This window comes from Sinocyclocheilus grahami, unplaced genomic scaffold, assembly GCF_001515645.1.
Source record: "Sinocyclocheilus grahami isolate Dianchi unplaced genomic scaffold, SAMN03320097.WGS_v1.1 scaffold117.1, whole genome shotgun sequence".
Taxonomy (NCBI): Eukaryota; Metazoa; Chordata; class Actinopteri; order Cypriniformes; family Cyprinidae; genus Sinocyclocheilus; species Sinocyclocheilus grahami.
Genome location: NW_015505296.1, coordinates 238,118 through 255,493, shown reverse-complemented (window position 1 = coordinate 255,493; position 17,376 = coordinate 238,118). Strand labels below are relative to the sequence as shown.

Below are 17,376 nucleotides of genomic sequence, written 5' to 3'. Positions count from 1 at the left end.
ATGTCGAGTGCAGACGCACTGATGACCTACTGTCCCGTGCATGCAATTCTACAGCAAGCCTTGACTGTGTTTCCAATTCTTTGGCGCACATGCTTGTAGCTTTACATTCCTCTCTGGGCGAAGCTTCGTCTGACCCATTAGTAACAGCACTTTCTTTACAAGCCATGGGTGTTATTGTCAGCTCAAAGGCAGGTTAGCTCAATCGTCCTTGCCAGAGGTGTGTTGAAACAATTTTCAATGACTGACATTAGTTTCGGGTCGAAACTTTGGACAAGCTGCACAGGAATCCTTGGACCGGCGTGTGTCAGTCTCTGAAATGCGTTCCTGTCATGTGGGGACAGCTTCAAGATCCAGGCCACCTCCAACAGCCTCTGGTGTCCATTATCACAATGTTGGTGCAAGATCTTCATATAGACCTCCTCAGCATTTCCAGCATCGGAACTCACAAGCTCCTCAAACTCCTAGGCCTGTTGGGTCTCAACTGCGTGGACATCAGTCTCATGCATGACACCCAGGCCCTCAGCAATGTCCCCCCACCTCTACTGAAAAGCATCCATGGGATCGTTGATGCACAGATGTCAACAGTGGGCTGTTTTATGGAAAGTCACCTGGAGCGTTGGAGATCAATAAAAACAAATCAGTGGTTACTGACTACCCTTACAAGAGGGTACCGTATACAGTTTTGCTGTTAACTCCTGTTCATACTGCCATGAGACAGACAATAGATCACGATCCATGCCAGGCAGAGGCACTTGCGCACAAAGTTCAGGTATTGCTGCACAAGGGTGCCATAGAGTTAGTCGACCCTCAAGTTCACCCCGGGGGATTCTTTTCCATTTATTTTATGGTCACCAAGAATGACGGCGGGTTTCGACTGATCTTAGACTTGAGAAATCTCAATCACTTTCTAAAGTTCCTTCCGTTTTAGATGTTGCGCACAGCAAATGTGTTGCAAGCAGTTATGCCAAAAGACTGATTTGTGACGGGGTTCAGGGTTCTTCCGTTTGGCCTGGCTCTAGCACCAAAAGTTTTTTCAAAGTCTGCAGAGGCGGCATTGGAACCACTCCAAAGGAATAGCATGAGGGTATTGCCAAACCAGGACAACTGGCCTGTCTGTGCAGCATCACCCCAGCAAACAATCGATCAAGCTCGTCATCTGTTGGACCATATTAGAGCTTTAGGGATTTCTGTGAATTGGGAAAAATGCAAACTTGTCCCAATGCAGACAACCAATTTCATAGGTCTTGCTCTCAACTCTGTCACAATGCTGGCATGTAGGGTGCCTTCGGGTGGGACATTCTCAATGCTACATTTCTCTTATGAGACTCTTGAGAAAGCTCACAGCAGCAACAAAAGTAGTACCACTGGGATTGCTTTGGCTCAGGCCATTCCAATGATGGCTTATTCAAAAGCATCTGTGTCCAGTACGAGACAAATACACAAAGATCAGAGTCACACATCGTTGCATGCGAGCTCTAGCACCTTGGTCGCAGAAGCAATTTCTCTTCAGAGGAGTTCCATTGGGACCTCCACCTGCTCAGATGCCAGTCTTCTCTGATGGGGTGGAGTCTGGCACAGAAGAGGAGTGAATGGCACTTGCAAGGGGGCCCTACACCCAGTGCACATAAATGTTCTAGAGTTGGCAGCAGTGTTTCTTACCTGTCTTCATTTTCAGTCTGTTCTCAGGGGAAAACATGTTCTGGTACGCACAGACAACAGGGAGACAATTTTTTATGTCAATCATCAGGGAGGCACAAGATCACAGAGTGCACTTCAGGTGGCTCGCAACTGCTTGTCTGGGTCAGACCAACCTACTTTCATTCCAGACAGTGTATCTACCAGGCCGACTTAATCAGGCCGCGTATGCTCTTTCACGTGGCAGTCACAGGGAGACTGGACTCTACACCCGGAAATGGTGCAGATAATATGGGGGACTTATGGGACTGCAGTAGTAGATGTGTTCGCGGACAGTCAAACGTCCTACTGCTCTCATTGGTACTCCCTGAGGGACAAATCAGGATCTGTGGGTCTGGATGCACTAGCCCATGATTGGCCAGACATGATCCTGTGTGCTTTCTCCCCGCTACCACTGACTTGGATGACTCAGTGTCCAGTGCGCGAATGTGGCCATCGTCTGCTGTTAGTGGCTCCACATTGGCCTGCAAGGCCATGGAATTCAGACTCTTCTCTCACTGACAGTAGGACAACCTTGTCATCTGCCCAGCAGATCAGACCTACTGAGTCAGTTAAGAGGGAAAGTTTGGCATCCACATTCAGACCGATTTAAACTGCCTCTAGGACCGCCAGGTCACTCTTGGAGTGTTCACAGAGGGACAGGAAAATGCTCGTGCTGAATCCACACGAAAGTTGTACGCTTGTAAGTGGAAAGTGTTTTATGACTGGTGTTCTAGCTGCAGTGTGTGTGTGTGTGTGTGTGTGTGTGTGCACTTGAAATACTTGGTTAAATGCAGAGCACAAATTCCAAGTATGGAACACCATACTTGGCCACACGTCACGTCACTTCACTTCATTTGAGCCAGTATCAAAGTCTGATATTAAATTGCTGTCATTTAAGACCACATTTCTCTTGGCCAATTGTTTGTTTGTTTTAGCAATGTGTGCAGGGGTGCTGCACTTTCCAAACAGAGACTGGCACACTGGGTGACGCAGGTAATTTCTCATGCGTATGAGTCTGTACCTTCATCTTTCCACTGTCACTCTACCCGTGCTTTGGCAACATCTTGGGCGTTCAAGGGAGTGTTGCTTTCTGAGATTTGTGCTGCAGCAACTTGGAGTTCAGCTTGCATGTTTTCTCGTTTTTACAGATTAAATGTGACTCCCTTGCCAGCGGTGTGTGTTGCAGTGCTATCTCCCTGTACAGATGCTTCGCAAGGGGATTCCTCGTGACTGCGTAGGTATTCGTCTTCCACTAGTGCTTTCAGCACTGCCTCTGGTGGTCTGGAGCAAAAGGAAATAGAACGCTAGTTACAAACGTAGAAGTTTGCACGACCAAAGTTTCTGGTCATTCAGTATCACGAGAATGATCTAGAGGTTGAGATGACGTGTTAGGAGGTTATTATAGCTCAAGACGCGATGCGAGTTACAAGGTGACAACTTTGTTATTCTGTTCTCGGTCAAACACAAGCATGACGAATTTTCCACTAGTGCTTTCAGCACTGCCACTGGCGGTCTTCCACTTAGTCATAGAACCACAGTTATGTTTGTAACTAGCGTTTTGAATCATCCAGCACAAACTTTCAGCTTCACTCAACATTTCTCTGTCTATAGATATGATGTGACGGGTCTAAAATATAAATCATTATTATAGGTTTATCAAAGTATATTTGGGTAAAGTAATGGCAGGATTTTAAAGATGAAAAGATTAATTAATAACTCTCATTAATAACATTTTGTTATATAAAATAAAGTCACATAGTGTAACTTAAAATTGTTAAAAAATAAGAATGAATCATCCTGATCCATTTATAAATTCCTCAGAAAATGTTGTTGTTATTGTGAATTAATTAATTGCCATATTGTGAATATTGAAGAAATGCTTATTAGAAATTATGTCACTCACTCTTTATAGTTTTTAAAGTTGGCACAAACCTTTTCATAAAGTACACATTTTGTGTATAGATATTATGTACAATAATGTTTTAACACATTAGTACATAACACAGAAAAAGAAAATAAAAAAAGTGTTTTTCATGAATTGCTTAATCACCCCAAGTTATGTGCCATGGTCCACTGTGGCACCAGCTGTCATAAGTTGTGATGACCAATTGCATTATGTCCTGCTTCACACCACAGCTGAAACATGCTGAAGCATCTCTATATTTTTCCACTGCAGGTTGAGTCAGAGGCAAATTCAGTAAATGGCACAAGCTCAGAGCAGATGGAGGAGACCTGTGTGGCACCAGAGGAAGAGGCGCATTGCGTATCCTTAACACACAATGTTCCACCTGATGTTCCCACACCTCTCCAGCATGGCTTGTTACCAGCACCTCCTGGAAAGGAGCCCATGGCCACTGATGTACTTCTCCCTCACAGCAGTTCTCTAACCTCTCATAATGGTGCTGAATACATGAAACCAAACACTGAGAGGCATGTGGATCCCACTGAGCCACATGCCACATTCCATAGATCCACGTTTAAGAAAAGTTGTGAATCCGAGTCCGTTCAAGAACAGATGGTTCCTCTGAAGAAGATAAAACTGGAGGAGCAATGGGTTGAGATTGATGACCCGCACTCAAAGCGCTTAGAAACTAGCGGGTGCTACGAGGATGCTTTATCTACGCTTGCAGCTGTGGTCTGCTTCTCCAGTACGGACAGGAAAAGTCTAGAGGAGAGGCTTTTTGGGCCTCAGGCCTCAGACATGTGTTTAAAAACTGAGCCGAAAGAAGAACCATATCAGTGTCAGTTAAATCAAGGAGAAAGTCCAGAAGAACCTCCTCAGAATGATAACATTGCACTATCTTTACTCAGTGTCCAGTCTCTGGTCCAGCATAGGAATATTAGTGTTGATCAGGCTATAGCTATTGAGGCCTTGACCCAACTGGCAGCTACCCCACAAACAGTGCCCTATGAAACAGAAAACCAGAGTCAGGACGCTCAACGAGAAACGTCTACATGCTCCGCTTCAAGCAACCACATAACTCTTCGAGAGGCTAAACCAGTTTCAGATGTTTTCTCTAACAAGGTCTCGGTAATCAGTTCATCATTGCAACAGACTTCTGTCATCCGCAACCCTCTGAACAGGTCGACCTACTTCACCCAAAATCAGCATTGTGCATCTACCTCCAGAAAACTTTCCTTGAAGGATCTTCTGGTGGCCAGCTCAGAATGTGAAAAGCTATCGTGTACCACGGAGAACCGCAGAAATGGCCAAGCACTTTGTAAAGCTGATAGGTTAGAAGGCACTTTCAAGAAGTATAAGCATGGAGAAGCGACTCAAATCTCGAGAAAGAGGGATGAGGAGGAAGTTGCAGCTCAATTGGTGCAGCTTGCGTTCATGATCGAATCCAGGCAGATGCAAGTCTCTGAAAACAATCCACCGAAATGTATGCCGACTCAGACCATGAAATACAATAATAATTGTTTGGGGCAGCACTTAAAAAAGCAAAGTAAACCTAAAATGACGCCATCAAAACCCAGGATGTCCAAGAAGAAAGCTGCTGAGATCGAGGGCAACCATTGTAGGATTCCATTGGCCAAGAAGACGCCCAACAGGAAAACCCCACTCAAGGCCACCATTCAGAAAGCCATTTCACAACAAAAGATGAGGTTCCAGCACAAGAGGAGTCCGTTTCTTCCACAAGCGCAGATAGACCTGAAAAAGTACATAGCGGAGGCTCATCACGAGAACAGGCAGCTCTTATACTACAGCAACTCTCTGAAGAAAGAGCACTTTGAAACGATCTTAGGTTCTGGTAAGCAGAACAGCTTTCACTTTAAATACGAACATGGAGCTCAAAGTCATTCTTTACCACCACCAAACGGGCTCTTTCACAATCATACAAATGACCATCTAGGTGCTAGCCAGTGGCCAAGGCATGAATGTGAACAACAAAAGATTTCTCAGGTATCGAAAACCTACGATGTGCTAAATCATGGTGCTAAACAACAACCTCAGCAAACCATGGCCAGTGAACCCTGTAAAGACTCGCCGCAAAGCCCAGGGATGTACCATAAAGCCAACGGCTTTAATGATCATCAATACTTGCACACAAATCAAAATGGATTTTACAAAGTGGAGAAGTCTGGAGGTGTTACAGTGTTGTCCACATCCAATGTACATTTGGAGAATGGTGATGTGGCATACACTGGAGAACAGACTCCTACCAAGCACACGATCAACAGCTTTTTTGAGTCTCCAATGAGGTTCTTGAACACACCGACCAAGAATCTCCTCAACACCCCCTCTAAACAAACCACAGAGCTGCCCTCCTGTGACTGTGTGGGTAAGTCATATTAGCCATATCATAACTTGAAATAAAAGTTTGCTAGAACTTCTTTCAGTTCATCTATGAACACAATTTCCCTCTACAGAACAAATAATTGAGAAAGAGGAGGGTCCGTACTACACTCACCTTGGATCTGGCCCAAATGTAGCAGCCGTGAGAGAGATGATGGAGAACAGGTAAAGTGGATCTCAGTTGTTTACATGCAATAATGTTTTCACTGGATCCAACACAAAAAATATACAAATTTTTATTAATTTTACTGTATAATTTTAAATGTATATGTATACATTTAATTTCCTAATTTTAAATGTATAATTTTTACAATTATTGTTTCATATTTATTAAAAAAAATAATAATAATTATATTTAATAAAAAAAGAATACATTTGTTTAATAAAATAAGAATAAAATGAAAATGTTTATTATTATTATTATTTAATAATAATTATAATGTTTAATATTTATAAGCTATCCAATGTGTAGCAGCTCGGGGACCTTTCCCAATCCCGTCCCCCCTCTATCCCACCTTCTGGTTAGAGTTAGTTTCAAACTAACCCTAAATATTACACTTCTGCAATTAATTAAATTCAGACAACTTAATATACAGACTCCATTTAAACATTTGTTTGCTTTGTAAGATTAAAGTTTGAAAATCTCTGTTTTGGTTATATTGTTGAAATGACCACCATTCAAAATGCTCCTGATGATGATGTCATAATATTTGAACTTTTGAAAACCACTGTTATAGTGCTTAACACTATAAACACTGTGTTTTCATCACAGATATGGTGAGAAAGGCAACGCAGTCCGTGTGGAGGTTGTTGTGTATACAGGCAAAGAGGGGCGGAGCTCACAGGGTTGCCCAATCGCCAAGTGGGTGAGTGACCCGCATGAAATAACTAGCAGTCTGCGTAGAGCTTGCAGAATGTCTGTTCCTTCATATACTGTGTGCACATGTGTTAAATTCTGCAGATCATACGTCGAGGAAGTGAGGAAGAGAAGCTGTTGTGTCTTGTGCGGCAGCGTGCTGGTCACTGCTGTCAGAACGCAGTGGTAGTCATTCTCATCCTGGCCTGGGAGGGGATCCCACGCAGTGTGGCTGACAGGCTGTACCAGGAGCTCACACAGACTCTCTGCAAATATGGCTCGCCCACTAGCCGCCGCTGTGCCCTCAATGAGGAGTGAGTCACAAGTAACATACGGACAGAGTGTGTGGGAATGATTCACGTACACACTCCCTCAAACAAATACAAAAGAACATTTGGAGGTTGTTCTTGAAGTGTTTGTGAAGTGTTTTCTTTAAGCTTTTACACCAACTCCTTCACTCCCTCATTTTATAAGTGTACATTCACTGCTGAAAAGACCAGGCTAGATTAGTAGAAAGCAGGGTCAGAAATTATCTTAGGGCAAAAATTACACCAAAATTAACAAAAAATTCAAGATATGAGGACAAAAAATGACTGCACAATTAAAAATAAAGAATTGCGATTAAAGTGAAATGTGAACATGAATAAGTGTTGATTGCGGCATTACATTCAGATCTGCTCACAATGTGTCAAAGTTTATTTTTGTATAGTGTTTTTTGCAGTGTTGAGCATTATAAACAATAACTGAGCACATGAATGTGATGGCCAGTCAGAGATGTTTATAGTTCTGCAGTTCCACAAATTCTCTCATCATAAACTTAAGTGAAATCTTGATTTTCTAATATGTTAAAAAAGTAATGAACTAAGTCATTGTTGGTGTTGATATATATATATATATATATATATTAGTGGTGTCAAAATTAGCGAGCTAACGCAGGTGATTATTTTTTTAGTTTAGTTTATAAAAGCATATAACGCAATTAATGCAGGGGCGGGGCTAGGGTTGGCCACCCCACTCACAACTGCTGCTTCTGTCACTTTTTCTCTTGACAATAAGTGCACTTATTCAGTCGAAGAACAAGGAGACGTTTCAGACACGCGCTCCTCTTCACTTCGGTGCCAGGCGTGAGTCAAGCGAGCGCGGAAATGGTACTGTGCTCGAAGCGCGTGCTCTTCAATTGCATGCACAAAGGCTATATATATAAATTTTTTGGTAACATTCTGATTGATTTAATTAATTTATTAAATTAATATATTTTATTTAAAAAGATATCTATTTAATAAGGTCATTATTACAAAAATTGCCCATACAAAGGTAAGAAAATGCACAAATATAGCTCCTTAATGGAAAACTTAAAGGGTTAGTTCACCCAAAATTGAAAATTAGGCTGCGTTTTACTCACCCCTGAAGCATCCTAGGTGTATATGACTTTCTTCTTTCAGACGAATCCAGTCGGAGTTATATAAAAAATTGTCTTTGATCTTTCAAGCTCTATCATTGCAGTCAGCGGGTGTTGCATGCATCAGTCCAAAAGAAGTTAAATAAAAAGTGCCCATCCATAAAAAAGTGTCTCACACGGCTCCGGGGGGTGAACAAAGGCCCCCTGTAGCGAATCGATGCGTTTTTGTAAGAAAAATATCCATATTCAAAACGTAATAATCACTTTAATCTAGCTTGCGCTCACTGTTGTACACGGAAGCAGCTCCGGGTGGATGACATAGGACGCATGGGTAGCGCATGCGCCGGTGAGAAGTGACGAGCGCAGAAGCGCAGCAGAGAGATCAAAACAAAACAACGGTCAAGAATTAGAAGTACAAAACGAGGATTTGTAAAGAAGAATGTCAGAGGATTGACTGTAAACAAATGTTGGTTTTCACGAGAGTCACCGGCACATGCGCAACGCTGACCTCATACGTCATGCTCCCGGAACTGCTTCTGTGTACAACTGCCGGCACAAGCTACATTAAAGTGATTATTAAATTTTGAATATGGATATTTTTCTTACAAATACGCATCGATTCGCTACAGGAGGCCTTTGTTCACCCCCCGAGGCTGTGTGAGACCCTTTTTTTTATGCATGGGCACCATTTATTTAACTTCTTTTGGACTGAAGCAGTGCAACACCCACTGACTGGAATGATAGAGCTTGAAAAATCAAAGACAATTTTTAATATAACTCCGACTGGATTCGTCTGAAAGAAGAAAGTCATATACACCTAGGATGCCTCGGGGGTGAGTAAAATGCAGCCTAATTTTCATTTTTGGGTGAACTAAGCCTTTAATTTCTGTCATAAAAGTTAATTCATTTGTGAAAAAATTAGGCCAAGAAATTACCACCCAAATTATCATTTAAAGTCATGATTACATTCGATGAGAAAATCACTTAGTAAACATTATGAAAAGTAGATTTAGAAAGAAATTTGATTCAGCATTGCATAAATAATGATAGTACATGGGTATTAATGAGCTTGATGATAAAAAATAAATATATATATATATATACCACCCAAATTATCATTTAAAGTCATGATTACATTCGATGAGAAAATCACTTAGTAAACATTATGAAAAGTAGATTTAGAAAGAAATTTGATTCAGCATTGCATAAATAATGATAGTACATGGGTATTAATGAGCTTGATGATAAAAAATAAATATATATATATATATATATATATATATATATATATATATATATACTCTCAATATGAATGTAGAACTGCCAGTAGATGGCAAAAATTATTTCATAATGAGTGAGTCATTCAGTCAATCATTCAAATTATTCATTCAAACAGCTGATTCATTCAAGAATGAAACAAGTTCCGCTGCAGCTTTGTTTGGAACTTTTTTCATTGACTAAAATTTAACACCGTTTTAACTGATTGTTTATTGAACTGTTTAATAAAATCATTTTCACATTTTCAATCGTGAAGATATTCTGGAAGAAAAAAAACTTGCTTGTGTGATATTGCTAAACTGTATCATGTAAATGTAAGACAAAAACCTATACAGGGGCATTTTTGCCCTCTTATCCTTGAATTTTAGGGGCATATAACTATATTCTTATAGGCTACATTACACGACAAGTCATTGCCCTGCATCACGTTCGTCATGTAATGCAATATAAGATGCAATACAGGTGTGGGCCCCTTTCGGGATGCGTTAAATGCATTAATAATTTAATGTGCACATATTCCACATTTCCATGCATATAATAGCACCACCAGCAAGTTCTGTATTATATTAATTTATATTATAGTGTATTGCACTGTAACTTACCTTACCTTCTTCATCTCTCCTGTTAGTCGTACATGTGCGTGTCAGGGTCTGGACCCAGAGACCTGCGGTGCCTCTTTCTCGTTTGGTTGCTCCTGGAGTATGTACTTCAATGGCTGCAAGTTTGCACGCAGCAAAATGCCCCGGAAGTTCAGACTGCAGGGAGACAATCCTGAGGAGGTGAGCACTAGATGGTCATGGGAAATACATTCTCAGACCAAATGTGTAAAGAAATACTTTTTTATGGAAGAATCATGCTGATTTTCAAAATCCTGCCATAGTGGCTTTAAATGAGAGTGCAACTCTGGTGAGAGTATACTGTGTGAGCATACCTGAATTACCTTGTTTACCTGAACCAGTTTAACCTGTTGCCCTCTAGTGGCACTAAGTAAAACAGTTAACAGAAAATCGCTCACATGGTGGACTTAAATCAAAGGGTGAATCCATAAAAGAGTTGTATGCATGATGTTTTTTCATTGCAAAAACCCCACCAATAAAGTTTGACCAGGTGCGAAATATGCGTTAAAATAGCACTGTGACTTTGTGTATTGTCATCATTCATTCATTCATTCAATCATTCATTAATTTCAATGCAAACACGCCTTCTTTTTAAGTAAATTATCCTCATTATAGATTATACACTTTCAGACAATTCGGGGGCCTGAATTTGCAGTGATGGAGCAATGTTGTGTAAAGTACGGCAGATTGTAGTAATCTTGCGCATCTTCTACATCCAAGTTTTAGAGCCATCCTGCAATATTACAAATGTACTGTGAAAACCTAATATAAACAACGATAACAGCAGTCGCAATGCACAGGCTATTTTTTGTAGTCCCTGTCAAATAAACAAATTAAATAATAATAATAATTTTAAAAAATACATTTTAGTGAATTAACATCTAAAACTACTTGGTGTCAGTAAGAATTTTTTTAAGTAATACTTTCATTAGCAAGTAAATGCACTTGTAATGGTAAAAAAAAAGTTTATATTTCAAATAAATATTATTTTGAACTTTCTATCCATCAAATAATCCTGAAGAAAAGGTCTCTACAAAAATATTAAGCAGCACAACTGCATTCAACATTGATAGTAATAAGAAATGTCTTGAGAACCAAATCAGTATATTAGAATGATTTCTGAAGGATCATGTGACACTGAAGAATGTTATGAGTTATGCCTGCTGAAAATTCAGCTTTTACATCACAAGAAAAAATTACATTTTAAAAATGTATTAAAATACAAAATAGTTTCTTTAAATGTGCTGTATTTCTGTATTTTTGAATCAAGTAAATCCTTGCAGCATCCTTGCCAATCCAAATTTTTTGAAAGGTAGTGTATTTATGATTGATGGTCATTTTAATTCATCCTTCAAATGGCAATAATGTTTGATTTTGTGGTTAGGAGAAGAAGTTGGAGAAAAACTTGCAGAATCTGGCATCAGATTTGACCCCCATGTACAAGAAACTTGCTCCTGATGCCTTTCAGAACCAGGTAGGAATTACATAATCAAAATGTCACAATCTCTCACAATGTTAAAACTGCTCTAAAGCAGAACTCGACGGTAAAATTTTTTTAAATTATTTAGTTGATTATGTTGATATTTCTAAAGCATCCAAGACTGAGCCCTGTGTACATTTGTAAGGAAAGCATCATAATGATCTGTAACCCGTCAGGTGGAGCAGGAGCAGCAGGGGCAGGACTGTCGGCTGGGCAGGAGTGAAGGTCGACCGTTCTCTGGTGTGACTGCGTGTGTGGACTTCTGTGCTCATGCCCACAGAGACACACAAAACATGACCAATGGAAGCACTGTGGTGAGTCTCACTTCCACTATTAATGTCAATGTCCTTCTAATACTTTCTTTTTCATTTTCTAAATGAGATAAATGAGATGCATTTGCCTCATGTGAACCACAGGTATGCACTTTAACCAAGGAGGATAACCGTGCAGTGCGGAACATTCCAGAGGATGAGCAGCTGCACGTCCTGCCGCTCTACAAGATCTCTGACACAGATGAGTTTGGCCATGCTGAGGGCCAGTGGGCCAAGATAAAGTCTGGGGCAATGCAGGTCCTCTCTTCTTTCCCAAGAGAAGTGAGGATGCTGGCAGAGCCTGTCAAATCAGCACGCAAGAGGAGGATGGAGGCTAAAAGAGCCCATGCTGACAAACTAAGCGGCCTGGACAGTAAGCAGGGCACCCCTATAAAAGTGAAGAACGAGCCTCTTAAAGGTATACCTGGTTCAGCCTTCCTTTTTAAGAGGCATGCCATCTTCTTGATGTGTATATGTTGGTTTAAGGCAGGATTTTTTCAGCTCTCTGCATTCAAAATGTGTAGTGCTGGGGAGGTTTGAAAACCCCTGGTTTAAGAGGCATTTACACGACACCATTTTCAACAAAAAAAACGTATGCGTTTTGGCCAGTCATTTACACAACAACGCCTTTTGGGGGGTATGAAAATGCAAACTTTTGAAAACAGGTTTTTTAAAGGGGTCATATGACATTGCTAAAAAGAACATTAGGTTGTGTATTTGGGGTAATGCAATGTTTATGCGGTTTAAGGTTAAAAAACACATTATTTCCCACATAATGTACATTATTGTTGCTCCTCTATGCCCCGCCTTTCTGAAACTCACCGATTTTTACAAAGCTCATCGTTCTGAAAAGTGAGGTGTACACTTATTGGCCAGCTATCTAGTACGTTGTGATTGGCTGAATACCTCAAGCGTGTGACAGAAATGTTGCGCCCCTTACCATACTGTGATGCCGTGTCCTGGCTCGACGAGACAAAAACAATAAAACCCATTACAAATTAGGCATTTGTTGCATCCAGTGGGGACATAATTACTGATTATAATGACTTATACTGTCTTTTTACGCATTGCGTATCGCGCTGTGTAAACATAAAACCATGTCTGGAGAAACGACAAACAACAAGTGCTACTCTACACTGCTCAAAACTCGCATTTGAATCATCAGTGGCAAATTCTTTAAATATAAAAAACTTACTTACAGGCTGTGAGTCAGAAGCGCCAGACTGTCCTTGCAAAGTTGCCCCACTGCCCCACTTTATAGAAACAGACATTGTAGACATAACATTGTAGGCTACTCTCACAGGAAACAGTCCTCATCCTCCGCAAAATGTGCTGCACACATCTGAATATTTGGGTTGTACTGTTCTGGAACAGTGTTGTAAATACAACTTAACCACTGATTTCTATTCGTGTCTCCTTTTGGAAGACCAAACAAAGTAGTTTCGCTTTCACAATGAAACACACCATCACACACGGCGGGCTTGAGAACGGCGCGGCCGGTGGGCTTGTGGCAACCACATGTGACGACCCCGGGCTGGAATCTGCTTTGTCTACAGTGAAAGCTGATCCGGCGATCCACAGCACGAAGTTGATGTATTTCCTCAGCGACCAGCACGGATCAGCTCCAGGCATGACGAAGCGGATATCGTCCTCTTTTGGAAGACCAAACAAAGTAGTTTCGCTTTCACAATGAAACACACAGCGTCTTCACGACATGGTGGCAACAACAATGCTACAGCGAGAATAAAAGTTACGCCTTCTTTCTTTGTGTGAACATTTGGGCAGCGTTATGCAAATCTTCCCACATCGTGACGTAGACATGTGGGGGTGTGTTAGAACGAGCCGTTTTAGGTAGGTGTGGCTGACTCTTAACTTTTATAAAGAATATCTCTTTGGATTTGAGTCTTTAGTCTTTGCAACTTTACAGATCTTCTTTATGCACCAAGAGCTTGTAACACTCCAATGAGAAAGGAAAAATTTAAATCGCATCATATGACCCCTTTAAGTTTTTTTAAATTATATGGTTATCGTCTCTGTGTAAACAACAAAAACGTGAATTTGTGAAAATGGGCATGTCATGCTCATACTTATGACGTGTTCAGTCTATAGGAATGCGTATGTGCGCAGTGTTTCTTAGCAAAGTGACATCACCAACTACTGGCCACGAAACCTTTCTAAAATGCAAAGGAAAACTTTTCAGTTTCCTGGACATCGTTGTCGTGTTAACGTACACTTAAAGGGTTAGTTCACCAAAAAATGAAAATACTGTCATTAATTACTCACCCTCATGTCGTTCCAACCCCATAAGTCCCTTGTTCATCTTCAGAACACAAATTAAGATATTTTTGATGAAATCCGAGAGCTTTCTGGCCCTGCATAGATAACAACACTGCTGAAATGTTTTATGGCACAGAAAGGTAGTAAGCACAGCGCTAAAATAGTCCTTGTGACATCAGTGATTCAATCATAATGTTATGCAGCTATGAGAATACTTTTTGTGCACAAAGAAAACAAAAATAACGACTTGAGGGTGAGTAATTAATGACAGAATTTTCATTTTTGGGTGAACTATCCCTTTAAGGTGACCTCTAAAACAGGTTGTCTCAAAGTGTGAGCCAGGACGTTCCAGTAACAATCGGTTTTCTGTTACCTGCAATATTACAGATTTTTTTTTTTGTTAATATCTGTCGATATTGAATATTTATTTACACATGCTAATTTTCGCATGCTAATAGATCATGTTTGCCATCTTCTCATTTTAATACTCATTAATAAAATTTATTTTTTTCTCTTAATAATGTTTATTTTTTTATATTATTTAACAAGTATTTTATAAAGAATTTTAAAACACTGTTACATTACATTTTAGCAAATCTCAAAATGAATGCTATTCAACTATAGCATGAAAATATTTATTAGTTTATTGGCATTAGATGGAATTTTCAGTTTTTACCGTTTTCTGAACTAAATATATACTAAAACCAAATTTCAAGAACAGGTTGCCTTTTATTCCTAAAAGTAGTCAAAAAATAGCCGGATAACCACCGGTATTATAAAGTGTACATACAGTGGACACCTCCATGTGTTTTATAGGGATATGCAGTGGGATAAATTCCAATCCATTATGTAAATTAAATACTTGCTGCTTTTGATAAATTAACATTATTTTGTAAAATGGTATAAATTTCTCTTGAGAATTGATCATAAAATAGGGGCTGGTGGTGGGCTGCTGATTTAATCCAGGAAATGTTGGTGATTGTAGGATTCTAAAGTGGAGGTGCTCTTATCTCTCATCTATATTAAGTTCTTCTTCTTATTATTCTTGTTCTGTCCACAGGTTTCAAGCACAACTCTGTTGAACATTCACCATGTTCAGAAAAAGAAGCTCGTAATTTAAGTTCCACAATGGGATTGCCTGGGGTTCCGGGCATTGGAGAGCAATTCTCAGACTTCCGCTCTACTGTCCCGTACAACCAGAGTAACACATGCCACACATTTCCTGAGGCCTCTGGCTTTGGCTTGTCCACACACCCAGAGTTTGCTCAACCACATGATCCCTCAAGAGGAACCAGCCACAGCAGTGGTTCTCCTTCTCTTAGACACGGACTCGAGAACATCAGGCAGATGTCTGAACTGTTCAGAAACTCATATCCGAACGATCCTCTGAGAACGAATTTGAAATACTCTCCCTCATTCAAATCCGAGCCTGAGGAGATACGGTGCTTCCAGGGCGGCGCAGCTCCCACCCCGCTCTCCCCGCCCACAGCCGAGGGTCTCCACAGTTGCTCAAACCTGGAGGACCACCGCAACCCTCCACTTACGGTGCGACCCCTGACCCCAAATGTGGGTAAAGCAGAGGAATTGTGGTCGGACAGCGAGCACAATTTCCTCGATGGGGATATCGGCGGGGTTGCGGTGGCCCCTTCCCATGGCTCCATCCTGATCGAATGCGCTCGACGGGAACTGCATGCCACCACTCCCATCCTGCGGCCTAACCGCACACATCCCACCCGCATTTCCCTGGTCTTCTACCAGCACAAGAGCCTGAATGCCCCGGGCCACGGCCTGCAACAATGGGAGGCTAAAATGGCCGAGAAGGCCAGGGAGAAAGAGGAAGCCGAGCGTCTGGGACTCAACAATAGGTCAAAGGAGATGGATTTGGATACGGAGAGAGAAAACGAGACTTATCCGGAAGAGAGACACAAGCTTCAGGTCCCTACCCGTCAATCGCTAACAGTTACGAGTGACGGCGTCGTCATGTCAGCGCCCTACGCCCTCACGCACGTCACTGGGCCTTACAACCGCTGGACGTGAAATTCTGTGTGCTTGTCTAGCTAATGCCTTACCTCAGCTAGTTCTCATCCTTTCATGCCCGTTTTTATGTGTGCCCTTCTTCAGTTGTGCTCTTCATCTCAGCTTTTACGAAGAAATAGACTACCGTTTGTGGGTTTTTAACTGTGAGTTTTGGTGTGTATGTCAGTGTTTTTTTTTTTTATTGTAAAGAGATGGTGCTCAGAACAGATGTTATAAAACTGGTTTTATACATATAGATGAAATTAGTGCATAGAAGATGTGATTATTTATTCTGATCATTTTCAAGACTATTTTGTAATTTAATTTCTGGTCCAAGCCTGTTTGCTGCAATAGGAGTATGTCATCCTTTAAATTATGTGTGTAGTAAACACTCCGATTTGACATTGTCAAATGTGAATTCTATATTCTCGTCTCAGCCTTGGGTGCTGTCTTGTCCAACACACGGTAGTTGCTATTTTATGGTGCCATTGTAGCAGTAAGGTTAAATGACCAATATGAACCACACGTGGGTCATAACAGGAACTTTGTCAGTACATTGTTTCGGCATTGTGAGACAGTGTTGGGGGTAACGCATTAAAGTAACACAAGTTACATAATCAGATTACTTTTTTCAAGTGACTAGTAAAGTAGCGCATTACTTTTTTCAATTTACAGCAAAATATCTGTTACTTTTTTTAAATAAGTAACACATTGTTTTCTCATTTATTCACTGACACCTCTACTGTCCCCGTGCTGAGAGCAACTAGGAGTGAGGTGCAGATGCTTATTAATTAAATTTTTGGTGTGAAAGGGCCTTTACAGTTGCCAAAAATATAACTTTTGGGGGTTTTGTTATTAAAAAACAAATAAGCAAGCCTAGCCCAGATGACAAAAAGTAACGCAAAAGTAACAATGCATTACTAACACAATTAGTTACTTTTTATGGAGTAACACAATATTGTAATACATTACTAAAGGGGTCATCGGATGTGACATGCACTTTTACAAGCTATGTGTGTTGGCAGTGTGTGTACACAACCACCCTATAATGATAATGATCCACCCAGATTATTATTCTTTTAAAATCTCATTAAATCATTTCCCCTTTCTCAAATCGAGCTGATCTCAGATGCCTGTCTGTGTGACGTCACACAGACAGCCCCCT

The 17,376-nt window shown here is 40.7% G+C and overlaps 1 protein-coding gene across 2 annotated transcripts in view; it reads left to right on the top strand.

Moving 5' to 3' along the window:
- Nucleotides 1–17,030, top strand: part of LOC107589523 (methylcytosine dioxygenase TET1-like) — a 53,546-nt gene extending 36,516 nt beyond the window's left edge. For both annotated transcript variants that reach the window (XM_016277985.1, XM_016277986.1), the window contains 9 exons: nt 3,854–5,963; nt 6,052–6,142; nt 6,750–6,843; nt 6,939–7,147; nt 10,139–10,289; nt 11,512–11,601; nt 11,784–11,921; nt 12,024–12,336; nt 15,256–17,030. In XM_016277985.1, the coding sequence (XP_016133471.1) occupies nt 3,854–5,963; nt 6,052–6,142; nt 6,750–6,843; nt 6,939–7,147; nt 10,139–10,289; nt 11,512–11,601; nt 11,784–11,921; nt 12,024–12,336; nt 15,256–16,232 (4,173 nt within the window). In that variant the 3' untranslated portion in view covers nt 16,233–17,030. The remainder of the gene's footprint in view (nt 1–3,853; nt 5,964–6,051; nt 6,143–6,749; nt 6,844–6,938; nt 7,148–10,138; nt 10,290–11,511; nt 11,602–11,783; nt 11,922–12,023; nt 12,337–15,255) is intronic.
- The last annotated feature ends 346 nt before the right edge of the window (nt 17,031–17,376 follow it).